The sequence below is a fragment of the Camponotus vicinus genome, unplaced genomic scaffold (assembly GCF_025532165.1).
Source record: "Camponotus vicinus isolate PSW18456_S1 unplaced genomic scaffold, iyCamVici1.0 SCAF_12, whole genome shotgun sequence".
NCBI lineage: Eukaryota > Metazoa > Arthropoda > Insecta > Hymenoptera > Formicidae > Camponotus > Camponotus vicinus.
The window spans coordinates 15,742,194-15,760,793 of record NW_028141948.1 but is presented as its reverse complement, the minus strand read 5'-3'; the positions used below and the strand labels follow the sequence as shown (position 1 = coordinate 15,760,793).

At 34.3% G+C, this 18,600-nt stretch overlaps 2 protein-coding genes and 1 long non-coding RNA gene across 20 annotated transcripts in view; 2 read left to right on the top strand and 1 right to left on the bottom strand.

Moving 5' to 3' along the window:
* The window catches only part of Dyl (transmembrane protein dusky-like), a 45,110-nt gene extending 42,736 nt beyond the window's left edge, over positions 1-2,374 (top strand). For 3 of the 6 annotated variants that reach the window (XM_083084544.1, XM_083084543.1, XM_083084545.1), the window contains exon 6: positions 43-2,374. In XM_083084544.1, coding sequence (XP_082940670.1) covers positions 43-450 — 408 coding nt within the window. In that variant the 3' untranslated portion in view covers positions 451-2,374. The remainder of the gene's footprint in view (positions 1-42) is intronic. The other 3 variants (XM_083084541.1, XM_083084542.1, XM_083084540.1) reach the window with 1 other exon arrangement.
* Positions 1,904-9,071, bottom strand: LOC145962987 (uncharacterized). 12 transcript variants are annotated; one of them, XM_083084535.1, is made up of 16 exons: positions 8,771-9,071; positions 7,989-8,193; positions 7,707-7,893; positions 7,019-7,170; positions 6,827-6,898; positions 6,567-6,747; positions 5,670-6,491; positions 5,233-5,368; positions 4,587-4,732; positions 3,790-3,916; positions 3,580-3,691; positions 3,161-3,225; positions 2,954-3,073; positions 2,502-2,645; positions 2,311-2,397; positions 1,904-2,254 (listed from the first exon to the last, which is right to left on the bottom strand). In XM_083084535.1, the coding sequence occupies exons 2-16, from the start codon at positions 8,112-8,114 to the stop codon at positions 2,074-2,076; spliced, it is 2,658 nt and encodes an 885-aa protein (XP_082940661.1). In that variant the 5' UTR covers positions 8,115-8,193; positions 8,771-9,071; the 3' UTR covers positions 1,904-2,073. The 12 variants fall into 12 exon arrangements, with proteins under 12 accessions (XP_082940661.1, XP_082940656.1, XP_082940655.1 ...); XM_083084530.1 differs by having other exon boundaries at positions 5,670-6,747; positions 8,771-8,875; positions 8,933-9,071; XM_083084529.1 differs by having other exon boundaries at positions 5,670-6,747; positions 8,771-8,869; positions 8,933-9,071.
* Positions 9,072-14,255: 5,184 nt separating this feature from the next.
* LOC145962985 (uncharacterized) lies at positions 14,256-18,545 on the top strand. 2 transcript variants are annotated; one of them, XR_014436046.1, is made up of 2 exons: positions 14,256-14,375; positions 14,722-18,545. It is a non-coding gene; the product is annotated as an uncharacterized LOC145962985 (long non-coding RNA). The 2 variants fall into 2 exon arrangements; XR_014436045.1 differs by having other exon boundaries at positions 14,319-14,646.
* Positions 18,546-18,600: the final 55 nt, after the last annotated feature.

Below are 18,600 nucleotides of genomic sequence, written 5' to 3'. Positions count from 1 at the left end.
CGCGAATTCTTCGGCATTACAACGGTTATCCTCGATTTTCAGAATATCTATCACACGGTGACCCTGTTCTCCACCCACGTGTATAAACGAGCAGCGCAGGAGATGACGGACGTGAATACCTCGAGAGTCATCCAAGTAGTCGCACCGGGCGACGTCAATTTTGCGCTGGGCACGACGAATTCCAGCAACGACACCACCGTGGTGATACAGAACGCCAGCGCGTCCACCGATCCAGAGACGATCTGCATGAGTCTGCCCGGTTTCGTGGGCGGTCTGGTGATGTTGCTTCTGGTGGTCGTGGTTGCCTCCCTCGTGGCGGCCTTCCTCTTCGTTAGGGTGCGCGCTGTGGACCGCAAGAACGCCGCGATAGGTGGAAACGGCTTCGTACATCCGGCGTATGTGCCGGACTGCAACATGCCAAATCCGGAGTTTGTCAAGGTCGCCAACTGAAGCAGCATATACGGTGCGCAAAATCAAAAAAGGACTCGTCGCAGGAGAGGAGGACGATGACGGAATCCCCCCCGGAGGATCGTCCACCTTGAACGACCGGCAATACTTCGGAACCGTATCGTGACATTTCACCCGAAATTCGCGACACGTCGGAAATTCTCCTTGTCGAAAGTTGCAAAATCACATTTCTCTTTTCTCTCCTCTTCCATCACGATAGCTTGGTGTCTAGTCCAGTTGCGTCAATCGCGCTCGTCGAATCCAGAGGAACAACGACTAGATCGCTATCGAGAAAGCGTGAGTGCGATCGTACGAGGCGGATCTTTGAGTAGCATGTAAATAAAAAGTCCGAAAGCACGAAAGCAAACTTAATGAAGAAATGGAAAAACGGAATGAGAGGAAGGTAAATGAGAAAGCAGCTACACTGATGCGCGTTCCATCGATCGTTCGCGATTGGAGTTACTTTTTCTTTACCGAACAGTTCGATCGCGATCGATGGAACGCGCGGTCCAGTAATAAATATCGCGAATTGATCTTCGATGACGCTTCGTGATCACCGCAGCGCGGTAGTAATCAACGTAATATCCACACGTCGTCAACAGTCCGTCCTCGGTATCAGGAAGCGAGAGATCAATCGCAATCGCCAGAGTAGTCTCTAGGAGGGCATTGTAAATAAGTCGCGCGGGTAGTCAGATGGCCCTTCAGGACCCGCTTGTCTCGCGTCTCTTCTCCGATTCATCATGCGTACTACGCATTTATTTATATACGCATCGTTTAATTCAACGAGCGCGTTTCTCTTCATCATTCTTACCGTATCTCGTCGCGTTTTATCACACTCCGCGTCGGCGATTCTCGCGCGTCGCGACGCTCGACGTCATATGTCGACGTCGACGGCGATGCTCGCCATCTCGAACGGTTCAGCGAACGCTCCCGGTAAACATGTTTGTCTCGCAGAAAGTTGTTCAAAGGCAAAGGCTTGTTTTCTAAAAGTTTAATTCGGAGCGAAGAATCGACTATTCGATCGTGGAACGCTCGCTAAGTCGTTTAAGATTCAACGAGAATTCTATTTATTATATTTTTTTCTATGTTTCTCTTTATATTCCCTTTTTAACTCTACATCCGGATTGATCTAACATAATTTATTGATCAAAATTATACGACCTTCCTACTTCGCTTAGTACTTAAGTTATCCGTCTAAGAATATTCCCGGGAATTGGGAATATGTTTACGTATGTGTCTTAAGCACACACACACAGACACACACAAACACACACACGTATACATATACATATATACATACATATATACATATACAACACAACGTGTACAAACTAACATGTACACGTGAGACGTATGACATCATATATGCAATAAGTGTGTGTTGTATGCGTTATAATACCAGTGCGAGAAATGTATTCACGAACATCCGTTACGATAAGAATTAATTGTTTGAGAATTATTTTAATTACATGATTCATTTTTATTTATATAAATTTGAGTCTCCCTCTCTTCTCCTTCAACTATCTTTTATATATCTTTTAGATTACATTGAAACAACGCAGTCTCTCGAAAACAATTTCAACATTTTTGGAACTAACATTTCTTCAATTATGTAGCTTAAAATTTCTAGTTCTTCGCTTTACACGATCGAGTGAAGGCACGGTTGATCTTGGAGAAAGGTTTGTATTTGGCAATCATAACTTTACGTTGTTTCGCGAATCTTTTTACTTTTCGATATTCCTTAGCCAAATCGTACAGACTGCTATCCGATTCCAATGTTTTGGACAAATTCTCCTGGAATCGACATCTGCAACATGATTTTTACGACAGTTTTCAAATTTGCATTATGTTATTACCTTATACCTTAGCATATCGCTTTTCCAATCGCTTGCTTCTATCATATAAGATGCTTTTTCTTTATTAAAATTCAAAATTGTCCCCAATTCTATTCTACAAAATAAAACCAAGATAAATTAGTAGAAAAATTATTAAATAATAAAAATAAAACATTTCTGAGAGAAAGTATATTTCGTTTAAAATAATTGCAACTATACTTGATGTTTTTATTTCTAGCAGAAAATCGTAAATTGATGTTTTTTTGATCGATGATTCGCAAGCTGAGAAATTCATTCAATTTCAGGCAAATCATTTTTATATGACAGATATCTTCTTTAGGAAAATCTTGGTTGCCATTCAGTCTAAAAGTACATTGATTTATTAATTATAATTATAAAATATGTACATATTTTTATTTTTATTATTATTACATTGAAAATATACTAGTAAATTACAAGTACATGTAATTATGGTTAATAATAAATAGAATTTTCACACATAATTTATATAAGTTTTCACATAATTCATTTAGTTTGAATAGGATAATAATTAAATAATCCGCTTTTTTAGTAAATTACTGCTGTAACTCTTATCTCCAGGAAAATAACATATCGCGTAATTGAAATGCTTTGTCCGGATAGAATTTGCTCTACTTTCTTGCTTGACATACTTGTTTCCGACCTCTTCTTGTCGTTCTTCGACAACAGGTTTCTGTACCTCGACGACCTTCTTTTCCTTATTTCTAGATGGTGAGCTAGAAGATGATGCCGATGTCTTAACATTTCCGGAACTGAGGAGCCAATCAAATGGAACATGCCGTGTATATAAATATATAATTGCTTTATACATTTATATAAATCCTTAACCATCTACTTACTTTTTTTTTGCCGATTTATTTGTCGCGGAGAAATATTCCATTTGCAACCAGTCGGTCGGTCTCTCCTGCAGTTTTCAAAGAAAAAAAAATCTATTTCGTTCATTTTATATAATATATCGATAAAAGAATTTTGAAATATTAAGTTTTGCATGAAAGATCGACTCACTTTGCGCGTTATTTTTCTTACAAAAGACTTTTTAAATCGTTTGAATAAATTCAAGTTACTTTGTTTATACACAAAACTTAGGAACGACGTATATATAAAGGTTGCCTTCGCATACTTTCAATCCGTAATCCGTAATCCGATGGAAAAGTTAAGGAAGATGAAAAGTTTTAGTTCCGTTCACTTATTCATGATTGATCGAAAATCTATACGCGAGGAAAGTGGGAAAAACTCTGGTAAACGCGTTCACACCTACCATATACACAGTCTCGAGTATCGACTCTCTCGGCTTGGCATTCCAAGTCCAAATGAGGGGCAGGCCCGCGGGATTGTCCGTAAAAATTCCTCCGATCTGGTTATAGGACAGCCTGCGGAAGTAATTGGAATCGCGTGAATCGGTCGAGCGAGAGAAGCTTCCTCGACAGTAATTAAACATTCTTTGTAAATTCTTTTTTCACGAACAAACCTCGCCGCGCCGTCCACGTCGAAAACGACACCGTATCCCATAGTGTCGAATATCGCCAAGATCTGAGATCCCCTTCCGATTCCCAATGCATCTTTGCCTCCTGACGTGAACACAGTATACATATCGTCTTGAAATCGATAGCAGCGATTTTTTTAAGCCTGTCTCCGAAGGCCGGTCTTCTTAGATTGAGTGATATTTACGAGTGTGATATCGTCGCCAGTCGAAAATTGATTAATTCAATTTAACAATCGTCAATTTTGAAAAATATTTAACAATTTTATCATTATTTTTTTGATATTTATATTTAATTTTTCGATGGATGACGATTTTTTTTAAATTTTGCTGTGTTGCATATAAATTGTATATATATACAGAGTGCTCCAGAGAAAATTATCAAATATCGATTAAATAATGGATGACAAAGATAATATGACAATTATTTAATGATAAAGAAACTATGACAATTAATTTATTTACTAAGAGAGATAAATGTTTAAAAATTCATAAATGTTTACGATATACGACACAAATGAAACATTATTTTAATAATGTTAATATCCAAACTTTGTGATTTTTATTCTGATTATTTAATAGAAATGCAATTTAATATTTAATCGTCATGTAATTAATGCATCAAGTTAAATTAAATCAATATAATTATTATTTAATTTTATGTTTCATTTTTTTTAAAGCACTTGATGCGAAATTTATTAAAGGATTTATGAATGAGACACTCTATGCAGACAATAATGATGGAGTACTCTGTATAGATAGCATTATGTAAATAACTCAATTACATTTCCGATTTTTTGGTTTATAAACCCTAATAGCTAATATGCCATTGGGATAAAATAACTCGCCGGAACCATCAGGATAGAATTTTAAAAATGGTGTCAGACCATCTTCATAATATTCCGTACCTTTATGCCTGTATTTTTTTAACCTAATGTAAAAACATAAATTACTTAATCATTTAGTGGTTAATCATGCAATATTATATAATTTAAATTGTGGAATTGTTAAAAAACATGCTCTGTTTGCAATGGTGTCTCATTAGCTTAATTCGTCGGCCTAATTGTTTAGTCATTAGAAACTAAATAATTACGAGATTTTTTGCAAAGTTAACTGTAATTTAATCATTGTTCAATTTGCTTACTTTTTGCTCTAAATTAATATTAGCATCTTTTAATTTATCTGATTAACGACAATATCGGACCCATTTTTAATCTGTGTTTTTATATACTAATTTTTTAAAATATTATTATACATTGCTTATATAAAATCTTATGATATATATTAGCTTTAATAATTTTTACTATTTTATTTTATAATATGCGAATAATAAGCTTACTTATTACTCTCATTATTATTCAAAAAGTATATTATTTATATATTTTATACATTTATATTATTTTTTATAAATATATTTGAATATTTACTTACCAATCTAATCTGGGCTTTGCTGGTCTGGCTTCATACTGTATGATCTTTCTCATGGTTTTAGTAATCGGCAACAGGGTCCAGCCAAGTTCCACAAAGTGCGCGTTCGATAATTGATACTCGATCGGATTTGAAGGATCTACAAAAGCAGAAATTTTTAATTAGAATTTGGTAACAAGAATCGACCGCATTGCATCATTTCACGCGATTGATAATGCGATTTGTATGATAATACAAGAGAAGGTTAGTACCAGAATGATTTCGTTTAACTTTAATAAGTGATAATTTTTTCTATCCTCATTTTATCTCAATTGCCATTGCTCACGTTAAATTACACGAAATTTAACTTTTGCATCAAATTGAAAAAATATTATACCAGTTTTTCATAATTTATGCATTATTTTTTTTGTATTTTATAAAAAATGTCCGCAGACACTTACTATTAATTTTCCATTTTCTCGCTTCTTCGAGATCGTATCTTTTTTCGGCTAAAGCAGCTTTGCTTTGTTCATCATTCGTAGGAAGTTTTCCCTCTTCATTAACGGCAAAGCGTCCCTCTTCCGCGTCGTCAAGCGAAACCGTCGCTTTCTTAGTCCCAGGCTCCTTATTCTTATTTAGGAGCATCGTTCCTTCCCTCTTGTCCTTATCCTTCCCTTCTTCCTTTCTATCTCGGTGAGTAGTTGGCTTTTCCTCGTTCTCGCGTCGATTGCGATCATTTCCATCCTGCTTTACCTCGGATCTTTTGGTTGGCTTCGATGTCTCTATCGAAGCGCTCTTCTCCTCGACTCGATCCAATCGGTCGATCTTCTTCGTTCTGTTATCCAGCAATCGCGTCTCGCGTTCTTCCCAGCGACGATGTTGATAAGGATTCTTACCGGGATTCCCGCTGCTCTCTTCCACCGTATTCCCGTTCTCCGTATCTCCATCTTTTCGTGTTTTTCCAACCGCGATCCACGATCTGTTCGCTTCTTCTTGCACGTCACGTTGAGCCGAGCGGCGATCTTGCCGGTCCTTATCTTCGACCTCACCGAGTCTGTGCTGATACGGATTATTGTCACGTTTTTCGCGTATTCTTTCCGTTTCCATGCCGGTGTTTCTTGTACGGTCCTCACTACGTGTTCCACCTGCCGACACTCTTGTTTTTTCGTGCCGAAGTGAATGATTACCATTCGCTTCCGATTGATCGTTGGCGGTTCCGGTATGATGATCTATTTCCATAGCCGATTGAATGAGACGCTTAGCTTTCCTCGAATCGTCTTCTCCTGAAGTATTTAAAACGGTTTGACGTTTGTTACATAATTTTGTCCAAGTATTCGAATATGTCTTTGATTGAAAACCAATGTGGCTCTTGTAGTGATCCTCGAGTGTAGTTAGGTCATTAGTGGAGACTAATTGTAGTTTTGCATTATTGACGTTATTGATTCTTGTAAAGTTACTTTTTTGCAAAATATTCTCGCTTGAATAATTCATTTTGTATTTGACTTTGGTAGGATTGGCAGATTTCATTTTTGATGTATTCTATGAAAAAGTAAGAGAGAGGACAATCGTAAATGAATCTGTAGCATAAGCATAATTTCATGAGTGAAATAAAGATTACATGTGATACGTGTGAGAGCCACTCCTTCAATAATCGATCGAAATGTTCTGCTGCGACGCAACAAAATTTCTCCTAAAATAATTTTCATAAGCAAGTAGAAAAAGTATTATCACGAAGATAAATCTCTTTTAAAGAGGATAAAACTCTTTTGTATTCTATTAAAGTATTATGTTAATAACTTGTATTTTATACCGTGTATTGCCGAGTCTCTTCGTTGATAATATTGTCGCAGAATTTGCAAATTTTGAAATGGGACCGCGTTTTACATGGTTTTTCTCCCCATTCGTGAATAAAATTATTTGCAAGATTTAAGAGAGTTTTTGTCTGAATATGCGCCGGCAGTTCTGCAATATTACAAGAATTTTATGCGAGAAGCATCGCTAAAAAATGCTATCTCTTGTAAATTAGCGAGCATAGCAATAAAAATAAATAAAGAGATTATTTGCATAAGAGTCTTAGCTTATAATTTATGAGATAGCAAAATAATTCTGTTTTAATTTATAATAACATTGCATCTGTTTGATTTATCCGATATGTGATATTAATTTATAATTTATGACAATTGTTTAATTATTTAAAATACGAGACATAAATATTTATATAATAATTTTATTGTTTGCAATTTTATTTGTTGTAAATTATTATTGTAGAAGTGATTTTCATACACACGTATAAAACTTAAATTTAGTAAGATTAAAATTAAAAATTCAATATTATATGAACAAATATTAAATATTCGTACACAACGAAATTTTTTAAATATTAATATAGTTATTTTTCAATAAGATAGATTTTCGATAAAAACGTTTATACATATTCATACACATACATATATACATAAATTTTGCGATATCTTGTTTCTATTTTGAATAAATAATACCTTTAGCGATTTCTTCGCAGTATGTCATGTTTTCTGCTGCTTCTTTTAATAAAACAGATAAGATTTGAAGTTTTTTGGACACAGAGATGCATGATAAATCAGCTAACGCAAACAAGATGGATCCCATCTGCGTCGAATAATTTTTTATTGTCGACGATTTTGTGAGATGCTTTATCGTAGTTTCAATCTGAAAAGATTTATACAATTGTGTATAAATCATCAAATAACAGACGTGTTTATTTGTACTGTTATATATAATAATTTTTCATTTATTATACTTGCTTCGTTTGCAATATTTTCTGATATATCTGTCGATTTAGAACAGTGTATATTACAAAAAGCATCTGCGAATAGATCTGACCGTTCCATCAGTGGTTTGAACAGATTCTCACGAATGCTCGATGCCATTATTTTATTCGATATTTCTAATGCTCCTTCCAATTATATTTTTTTGTAATAAATAGGAGAATAATTGAATTCACGAAATCTGAAACGAAAATTATCGTGACTATTTCCTTTTTTTAATCGACTGCTTGATATAAAAAATAAAAAAATTATACAAAAAGGTATAAAATAAAAAGAGATAAGAAACAATTTAGTTACTCAAAAAATTCTACAAAATAATTCAGAATACTATAAATTTTTAGGAAGCAATCCAGACTCGTGATTGTTGATTGATATCCAATCATCAAATTTGATTTAATCGATGTTTGATGCTTTTAATGCATATTTTTCACACTTAGTATCTTTTAATATCAATAATTTGAGTTAAATATATTTTTTTAACAAACTGATAGTTTAAATAAATAATTTGTACATTATTTGACATTATTTGTAAAAAAAAATGTTTAATAGAAATATGATTTTATATGGTGAATAAATAATGAAGTGTATGTTTACATTTAAAAATATAATGAGGTTAGGTTGACGTAGATAATCAATTAAATAAAGTAAGTCTTTTTTAAATAAAGTAAATCGCACTATGTGTAGAATTGGCTTAAAATAAAGAATTAAAACATTATTTTATAATTATTTACACATATACAATATAAATTAAAAGAAACCTCGTTATAATATAATCCTTAATGTGATCTCTTTTCTTTCGTTTTTTTTATCAGAAGCATTACATGGCATTCAATAAGCCTTGTTGCAAAAAAATTCATCTAAAACTAGCGAATGTTAAATAAGTTTAATTAGAATTTTGCGCAATACAGTGAGCGAATTACAGGCTTCATGGCGAATCTTTCTGGCGAATCAGTCTGCCGTTATACCATTTGTTTCACCGATACCAATCTTGGTCGTAAATCGTCGGCTTCTCGTGACACTTTTTGTCGATAAAGCGAACCTCCGACAGGCGACAACTGACATTCGTTACACGAAGCGAGATAGCCGCGTTTGTTTCAATTTTCGCGATAGCCCGCAATCACCTTTATGTTTACAGTGCCATTTACAACGCTAATAAGGTATGCAGACTATGCATTCTAAGAAAAAAAATGATAATAGCTTGAATCTGGGGAATTTACAGCCTTTTATTTTACGGAAAATACAGTAAATGTACATGATACAAAGCGAAAATATTGACGCGTTTTTTAATATATAAACTTTTTATTTTATTATATTATTAAAGTTAAGATATATGATGAGTACGTAAAATATATATACATGATACATAGATTTTGTTGCGCATATAAAGCACCGAAAAGTGGAAAGCCCTTTCATCAATTACGCTGATTGCTAGGAAGAATAAGAGAACGGGGCGCGAGAAGAATAAGAGAGCAAATATTCGCGTTGGTGTTTCTGAAAGTTTTTTATGACGCCAGATATAATTTATTGGCCGCCCCAAACAAGTCTCCGCACACTTTTATATACGAGCGCGTTCCTGCGCAACTGCAATATTCATTTGAATACGACCAAAAAAGAGAAGGGAAAATAGCGAGAGGAATAGAGTTGCTGAAATCAACATATCCTACGCGCTTTCGTGTGCAATTTTAAGCGCGTAAAAGTTTATGCACGTGCTCGTGCAATCATTTACACGAGAAAGAATGTAATAAAAACTTTATATACATATTAAGGAAGATGCAATGGAAGTTATTGAAATATGATAAAATATAATATCGGAGATTGGGAAGACTTGATAAAATTTTCAATTACGAATTAATTTTGAGACTTTAGAAAATAATTACGCTCGTATTTTATTTAAACACATTATACGTATATTTATCTTTCAATAAATTAAACAATTAATAGATGAGATAAAGAAATATTAATAAATATTATCGATAAATATTATAATTCGTATATTTTTTCGTTAAATATCTGTCTGCTATAACAATATTAATGGTAAGAAGATAGAATCGCGATGAAGTATATACGCATTTGCGCAATTTATGTATTCGAATAACGAGTCGCGGGGGTTGATATGATAAATAACGATTGTCCGAGCATGATAGACTCTACGATCGCCGATTATCCGACTATTTACGAGCCTTCGTACAAATCGAATTTTCATATTTCCACGATATAAATTCCAGAAATACGAAATGCTATCGTAACGCGAGCAATCGTATACCTCAAACGATTCTACGCAAAAACCTCCATGGCGCTGTTAAAGGACGGAAGAGGTTCACTTAGAATTTTTACGACCTCCCGGAATCATCTGAATGGTCTCCCGCGTCCCACGAGAGCCATGTATGCGCTCCGACGTACATACATTCTAGATTAATATAATATCGCGAGGCGCAATATTAATATCGTCACGTGTGTGTAGCAGTGACGCGGTATGCGTCATATAAGGAGAATCCTCTTGTCCTTTGCAATAACCGTGAGAGGTAACGAAGCGAGCCTACGTTCCAGCACGCGGTGGAATAATCTTCCTGCAATAGTGGAGGAATTTAAATGCCGAGTTTCCGGCAGCTTTTTTAAAGAGCTGCCCGTAGGAAGGAAAGCGTTGCGCAAGGAAAGCGATCTGCATCTCGAAATCGCGTGGGCGTGCAAGAATGCTTGGACCACTCGAGGATTCCGTCAGGCGCTACGCATCCAAGTTGCTAAATTTGCGATAAACTCTCTCTTTTTCTTCGTGAAGGCGCTCGAATTATCTTTATAATTCTAATATTCTCAGCAAGTCTAGGTGCTGTTAAATAAATTCCAGGATTCTAGATTTTTTCAATTTTAGAGCTTTCGCATGAATCTCCTCGATATAATCGCACTAACTTTTAGCATAAATTTTATGCAATTTGGATTTAATTTTCCTACGTTGTGTTATAAATTTTTCGGTATTTTAAATTTAAATATTTTGCATGATTAAACAATGATTATGAACAGAAATGCAATCTACAAGTTTGACAATAATTTAATTAAAGTTATGTGACGCGCTGTATATTTATTGTTGAATACATTTAGATAGATGACGGCAGACTGGCAGTTTTATACGAATTGAACACGTGGTTGCATAAAAATTACAAGCTTCGTAGATTTCAACACAATTTTGATGCTCATAAATGTTACACAATATTTGTGACGAGAGTTAAATATCTATTTGCGCGCGCCAACGTTTTATTTATTCTCATATATTCCAGGTTTAAATCATGATTAATCTTCGTTTGCATGATAAATTTCAATTTTAATCCTTTTAAACCTAGTTACTAAAATACTTTTAAATCTAGTTACTAAAATACATAGAATGCCTTACTTTTCGCGAATGTAGAATACACGTTAGATTTAGCATTGATATTTCCAATTATAATTATTTTAAAATTGGTCTAGTAACTTATAACATTTTTACGCGGTACTGAATGTCTATTATAGCGTCGACATGTTGCTTAAATAATTCAAGATATGTTAAGTGTATGTGTTGAGAGGGTAGATAGATAAGTGTTAGTCGTACCTAAAGCTCGACAAGTTTACTAATTCCTGCGTAGTTCTGTAATTACGAAGGAATCTAATTTTCATCAAACATCAACCTTGGCTTTGCGGGATTGATGAGTGTAAAATCGATGAACGCGAATTATATCCTCGACTGATGTACTACACATTCGATTACAGAAATTATCGAAAAAGGATGAAAGCGAATTAATTTTATATTTTTAAATGTGATGTAGAATTATCGAAAAATCTATAAAATTTTTCAATAAGTACATTATCACATAATATTGCAAAATTACAGTTTAATTAAATAAGGAAATGACTACTTTGAAGCGCGATCGACAAGAGAGCAGTTCGTATTTCATTTCGCGGAAAATAAAGCAGTAAAATATTAAAAGACGAGAAAGAGAGAGAAATGTAAAAAAAAAAACCGGTAAAGAATCTATTGAATTACAATTAACCGACATTGATGAACAGGCAAGCGCATACTTTTCCTCTGAGCAGTAATGCATTTACGCGAGCGAGACAATTCACTTAAAATTCTTGCACGAGCATTAAGTATCTTATTACGTTACTCTTGAAAAGAGAGAGTTCAGGTTATAGTTTCTGTATTCTTCTTTTTTGTTTCTTTACCCATCTCACTCAATTAACGCGGCTCTCCTTCTCAAAGCCCGCGGAAATTACAAAGCGCCTCACCGTCGCTTTATCACCCATTCGCAATTATTTTTGCGAGAGAGAACCGGCACGGGGCCGGCTCGTCACGATGCCTAAGGGACATGGTTCCCCGAGGCGCCCGTCCGAGTTCCTCAATTAACGCATCCACGCCGCTTACTTTACCTCAGACGCGAAAGCGGACAGAGGGGGGTCGTTAACGCGGTTTTCTTACGGATAGGACGTAATACCTTGCTCGCGATCAAAGGAAACGAATTTCATGTAATTACCGGCGAATACGCGCATTTTCCGAAGAGGACGGTTCCGAAGAAGCCTGTACACCGATAAATTTATCAGCAAAGTCTACGATTCTTTTGAGGATCGTTCTTTCGCTTACCGACGCTCGTCTTCCGATTATTCACTTGCACGTTCTTTCTCTCTCTCTCTTTCTGTCTCTTTTTGTCTCTTTCTCAAAGCTTTCACCAATTAAGGTGACGCTCGCGCGAGAAATGACTTCCTGGTGGCCCATGTGTAAAGGACTTGACGAGTTACATGGCCCGAGGGTGCTCACTCGGTCGTTCTGAAATTCACTATGAGTCCTTTGATCCTGTTTTCCTTCTTGATTGCAAATGAGAACAGAGAGGTGCGTTTAAAAATATTCATCGCAATTTGTAATAATGTTGAAAATGATGCTATGTTATATGGCTCTTTATTATGATGAAATGTTCTTCATTATACAATCATTGTCTTCTGAAAATTACATGTAACATTTCTAGAAATATCTGTAAAATAAGCGAGAATAATTAAACGCTGACACACTTCGGTTTAAAATTGACAATGAGTATAAAATATTTGAATCGAACTGAAATACTTGAATAGCGCATACTATAAATATTTTGTCCTCATTTTCAGTTTGAAACCAAAGTATATTAACATTCAATACATTCTCGTTTATTTTACAAGCATATTTAGGTAACTTCTAAAAATGTTACATGTAATGTTATATAAGGAGACAACATTTGTTTTCGCGATGGTTTAATAAATCGAAAATAAAAATTCAATACGTAATAAAATAGTATGTTAAATATTTGAATTATGTTTTCTCATAAGAATATGACAGTTTCAAATAAGGAAGAAGGCATCATTTGGTAGAATCTTTTATAGGATGTGTTTCTTATATACATGTTTTATACTTCGAAGACTTGATTATCAATCTCTATGTATCGATAAAGATTTATAGTTTGCGTACGAAGCGAAGTAAAATGCATCTGCTAGAAAGACGAAGTGATGAAATAAAGCAGCTAATAAGAAGACCTCTTGTATCGTAAAATCATACTTGTCTGTATTCTTATATCCGAATAAATGACGACCCGATAAAACTGCTCGTAAAATTTTACTACAATCGTTGTATAGCCTTCGACATTTTTCCTTATTAGTATTATCGTAATAGAAACGTCTCGCAAAATATTATCATATTTTCTTTCCTTAGGAATCGCAATTTTAGATTAAATTAGATTAGATAAATCTTTTATTAATAAATTTGAGAGAATATCAATAAAAAATACACATAATTTTATTTTATAGAAAACATGTGTAAATTAATATTTATTATACGTGTATATTGTTATATATGTATTATAATGTTAATATAATATTAATATTAATATAATATTAATATTAATATAATATTAATATTAATATAATATTAATACAATATTAATATAATATTAATATAATATAATATTAATATTAATATTAATATAATATTAATATAATATAATATTAATATTTGTGATATTGTGCCTTAAAACACTTTTTCTGAATCTTTCAAAACACAATAATTTACATGGAAAAAAGTACAATTTAAATTTTGCTGTTATTATATTACAATAAAGAAATTATATTTTTATTAAAAATATTTTAGGGCAATATTGGTTATACCAATCCAATTAAGACTAAAGAGCATTTAAGTTAATTTGCACTCTCGATTAGCAGCTACGTGTTAATGGCTCATATTGCGGTGAGGATAGACGTAAAATTTAACTGTCGGGCGAGCTTGCGTTCGCGTATTTTGGATAACTGTTACAGTCAGCGGGTACATTTCTAGCTCACACGATTCGTTCACGCGAGCACTTTCGCGAAATGAGCTTGCAGCAGGTGAGCTTGAGCTTCTTGCGAGATCTCTACGTTCTCGTCACGAGCGATTTCCGCGGTACGCGCTTACTTCCGCTTTTAGTCTCCGCTAAAGTGACACGTTTGCGAGAAATAAGTTCCTGGATGGATATACGAACAGCTGTAGCAATTCTTTGCGATTTCGTGTAATGTGTAATATGTATCTTAACTGACGCTAAATTATAGTTATCACCGACGGTTAAAACGCTTCTTTGTCGTTTTTAAGTGAAAAGATACTTGTAAGAAAGTGATACTTGTAAGATAATCGATGATCATATGCATTTTTTGAAAAAAAGTACGAGTCACCTTAATCCCTTTAATCTCGCCATAGATAGCGAGATGATCGAGGCGCGTTGGAACGTTTCTAATATCCTGTCTGTCGGCGGGAGATGAGGTGAAAGGATTCCCATCGTGGATCAACGCAAGGGATGCGATCGCGAATAGATTCACCGAAGGACTTGATCTCTCGGAGATCCACCCGGAAGGGTGCGGAACAGAATGATATTCTGTTCGCGATGAAGCTGGCCCGGACAGTTTCGAATATTAGATTAAATACCGCTCGATCCCCTGTCATTAGCAGGATGCTCTAATCAAAGTCGATCCAAAGTTCGGTACCCGTTCGACGTGGGTGGCGCATCTTATTAAAGCAGAGACAACCCTTCTCCTCTCCTGTCCCGGCTGTCTATCGGTAGCTTATCCGCGTCGTTGCTCGCTCGAGGGGGCATCCTCGTGTATTAAGGGATCATAGGACTTGATGCGCGTTAAGTGTAGTTGGAGTAAGCGACGAGGTGCTGTAAGTGAATCATGCCCATGTAACGCATAGCAATCGATGTCACTTCCCAGTGCATTTTCGGAAATGCGTCGTGCCAATGTTTCGTGCATCGCTACTCGCACTTAGACAGGACATGCATGCCCGTGCATGATGGTGCGCGAGATACAGCTTCATCTACGGAATTAATTGAGAGGAGAGTCATTTCGCGTAACGGCCGTTTCGCGTGACGCGAAAATTGGATCGCGCATTAAGTGGCGCGTTAAGACAGCCGGTAATCAACGATTTTTACATTTTGTTACGTTGCATGTTATCGATTATCGTGCCGTGTAATATGAGTCAATTTATATAATGAAAATTTATTCGCTTGGCTTTACATTTTTTATTTATTACATTCGTTAATTGTACAGTGTGTTTCAAAAAAAGATGGTCAAAAAGTTACGAGCTCTTGCTCGCGACAAAATTTCCTAATTCCGATAATGAGTAAATTGATAAAGGAAATCTAATTAGATCCCCTGATTAAATCCTTTGGATTTTTATTTATGTAAACGTGTCAAGAATTTTTTTATTCTTATGATGAATACAATGTGCTCCTAAAAATTTGATTATTTATTTCTGAAACACTCTGAACACGCTAGAAGTATATATTTTATAATATTTAAATTCGTATAATACTTAATTACATGTTTCTTTTTTATCGATTTCTAGAATCATTAAAAGAGTAGATAAATTAACTGTTCATTTGATTTACTTGCGCGAACGGACGAGGAAGTGCATAAAACTGGCGATAATGAGAGAAACGTCGCGCCTTAACGGAATGCTCGTTTCGCGTCCGTGGTGCATAATCGTTATCGTCTCATTGTACGCCCGATACATCCTCCATCGAGACGCCGCCATCGCGTCGCTCCAGACGATTTCGGCGTTTTCCAAGCGTCAGAACGACGCGAAATACACGTAATAAATGTCTCATTCACGCTCCATTTCCCGGTTTCCTCGTATTCATTCATGGCCCGTTAGTCTTTAACTGCAGGTGCGTAAGCGCACGTGAGTCCGACATTCATGCTAATTTTATCGTTCTCAGAGAGAGAAAGAGAGTAAAGTAAATTGTGGGTGCCTAGTGGCAGTCACGAAATTCGACAATATGATCGCCGACACTTCTTCCCGTCACATACGCGACGCTTTAACGGAACTCACGTACCAGATATGTTTGCGATGGAACAATATTTGGCCATCTAATTGCCGTTCTTCCCCCGCCGTCGATGATAATTCGACGCTTAGTGTCTGACGATTAATATTTAGCGAGCCTTTTAACGGAAATCGAGAATCTAGCGTATATAATTAAATTAACAACTCGCGATTAAAATTTGCCTATCTGCTTCTACATGTACTCGATATTTGCGCTATTCTGTAATTTTCCTATCGATTATTCGAGATTATTTTCCGCTAGATATGCTTCGGTATATGTTTATTTCGCTCGCTTGCCGCGACGTTAATATCGAAATGTTTACAGAGTTTATACGTGCATATTTTAGTATACAGGTACTATATTATCGTCAAATATGTGTTCAGTAACACTAGAATATATATGTAAACTTGTAAACACAACAGAACCGACGGCACCTTTATTAGCTGTAATTATTAATAAACTTATATTAAAATAATTTGATTGTACACAAAGGTTTCTTAATTTTTTTTACATTTTGTGTAACTGCGTTTAAATTTTAGTCAAGTTAAAAATATTATAAAAACTAAAAGTAATTAATTATCATTTATAATATTTCATATAATATAAAATATATTTAATATTAATATATTAATTTCTAATATTAAAGTTTGTTCCGCGTGCGCGTGTGTGTGAGCTAAAAGTCTTAACTGGATTCAAATTAGAAATTTAATCTAAATATTATCAAATGCATATAACTCTGTTTATAGAAGTTTAATTACATTTTGAGTAAGCGAAAGATTGCACATATGCTGGACACACACGCTGCACACTTAAGGTTAAAGAGCAAATATGTGCACTGGATAGATAGTTTTAACTGCAATTAAAAATCCTGTTTGCGAATGTCGATATGTTCGCCCTAACAGATAATCCGTTTGTTCATCTTTCTCTTCGACAGCGGTAGACGCGAAAATGACGGGAACAAGAATTGAAGAAATTACTTCCATTTCTTTTCACGTACCGGTGATTCTGAACTCTCGAAGGTGCAAAGATAGGAAAGTAGAGAGGGACAGATCGGTGATAAATGCTTTAGAACTCCCCATCAATGATAGAACGAAAATCGTGAATCAAGCCGCGGAACATTTCTTAGTCTTTCACACTAATGGCAATTCTGTAAATAAAGTGCATCAGTTATAATCATCGCAATTTATTAATAAGAAGATTTAATTCATATTAGAAATTATTATAAGTATGAAAAAGTTTAATCAAAATTTATTTTTACAAGGTACCTATATGCAAATATCGCAATTTAAATGATGCCGAAGAAAAATTATCAAGAAAATATTCGCGAAAGATTTACCTTAGGAAAAGCCAGAAAATAATTAGATAAATTATCTCTCGCAAAAAAGGCATGTTTATCATTTAGAAAATTTCTCATTATATTACAATAAGTAGCTATATTTTTAATTATTATTATGTGCCAATTTTTTATTTTAAATTTTTTAAGATTATTAAATAATATACATATATCTATATAATCTATGCGTATTGTCGATTTAAAACAATTGTAATAAAATTATATGCTACCGAGAGCCGAGAAGCTAGTACTCGAGCTAGTGTCAATTTACAGATGATATAATACAAATATCGCAATTAAATATGACAGATCTTACTGATTCGGAGAGAGAATGAATAAACAGGAGCAACTAGAGAACATTTTAAGAAGGATCGCCATTAATTTGTCTCCTTCTGTATTAGTATTAGTAATAATAGTATAAAGCAGTTGAGTCAGTCGCAAGATTGTCAAAAATATATAAATTTTCGACAAAATATATAAATTCCGGAAATTGTAACAAAATCTCTCATTTTTAGATAGTAATACAGTTTACGTATTATTGCATACATTATTATATTTCTGCCTAAAGATGTTGGTAGTAATGTTGTTAGTTTACAATTTCGAGAATTTATGTATTTTGTCGAAAATTTAGAGCGAATATATCGTATATAAATGCTGTACCGGGATTTGAACCCGAAATCTTTCACATGGCAGGCAATCACTTTGCCACCTTTGTCTCGCCGTTAATTTCTAAGAAATAATAAGAAATATATAAGAAATTTTTTTTTTAAATTCACCATGTTAATTTTTTTAAATTATTTTTACATTCACATTATGTTTATATTTTTATAATTAATTTTATTTTTAAATAAATAAAAATATTCCATAATTATTTTATTATTATTACAACTACTCTGTATATAATGTCCATTCTTTTTTGATT

Excerpts from the sequence above, each read along its gene's own strand:
- LOC145962987 (XM_083084527.1), bottom strand. The coding sequence starts at position 8,114 with ATGGCATCGAGCATTCGTGAGAATCTGTTCAAACCACTGATGGAACGG. Across the intron at positions 6,748-6,826 it reads GGCTCTCACACGTATCACAT|AATACATCAAAAATGAAATC; the intron begins GTAATCTTTATT and ends ACTTTTTCATAG. Across the intron at positions 2,255-2,310 it reads TGGAAAAGCGATATGCTAAG|ATGTCGATTCCAGGAGAATT; the intron begins GTATAAGGTAAT and ends ATCATGTTGCAG.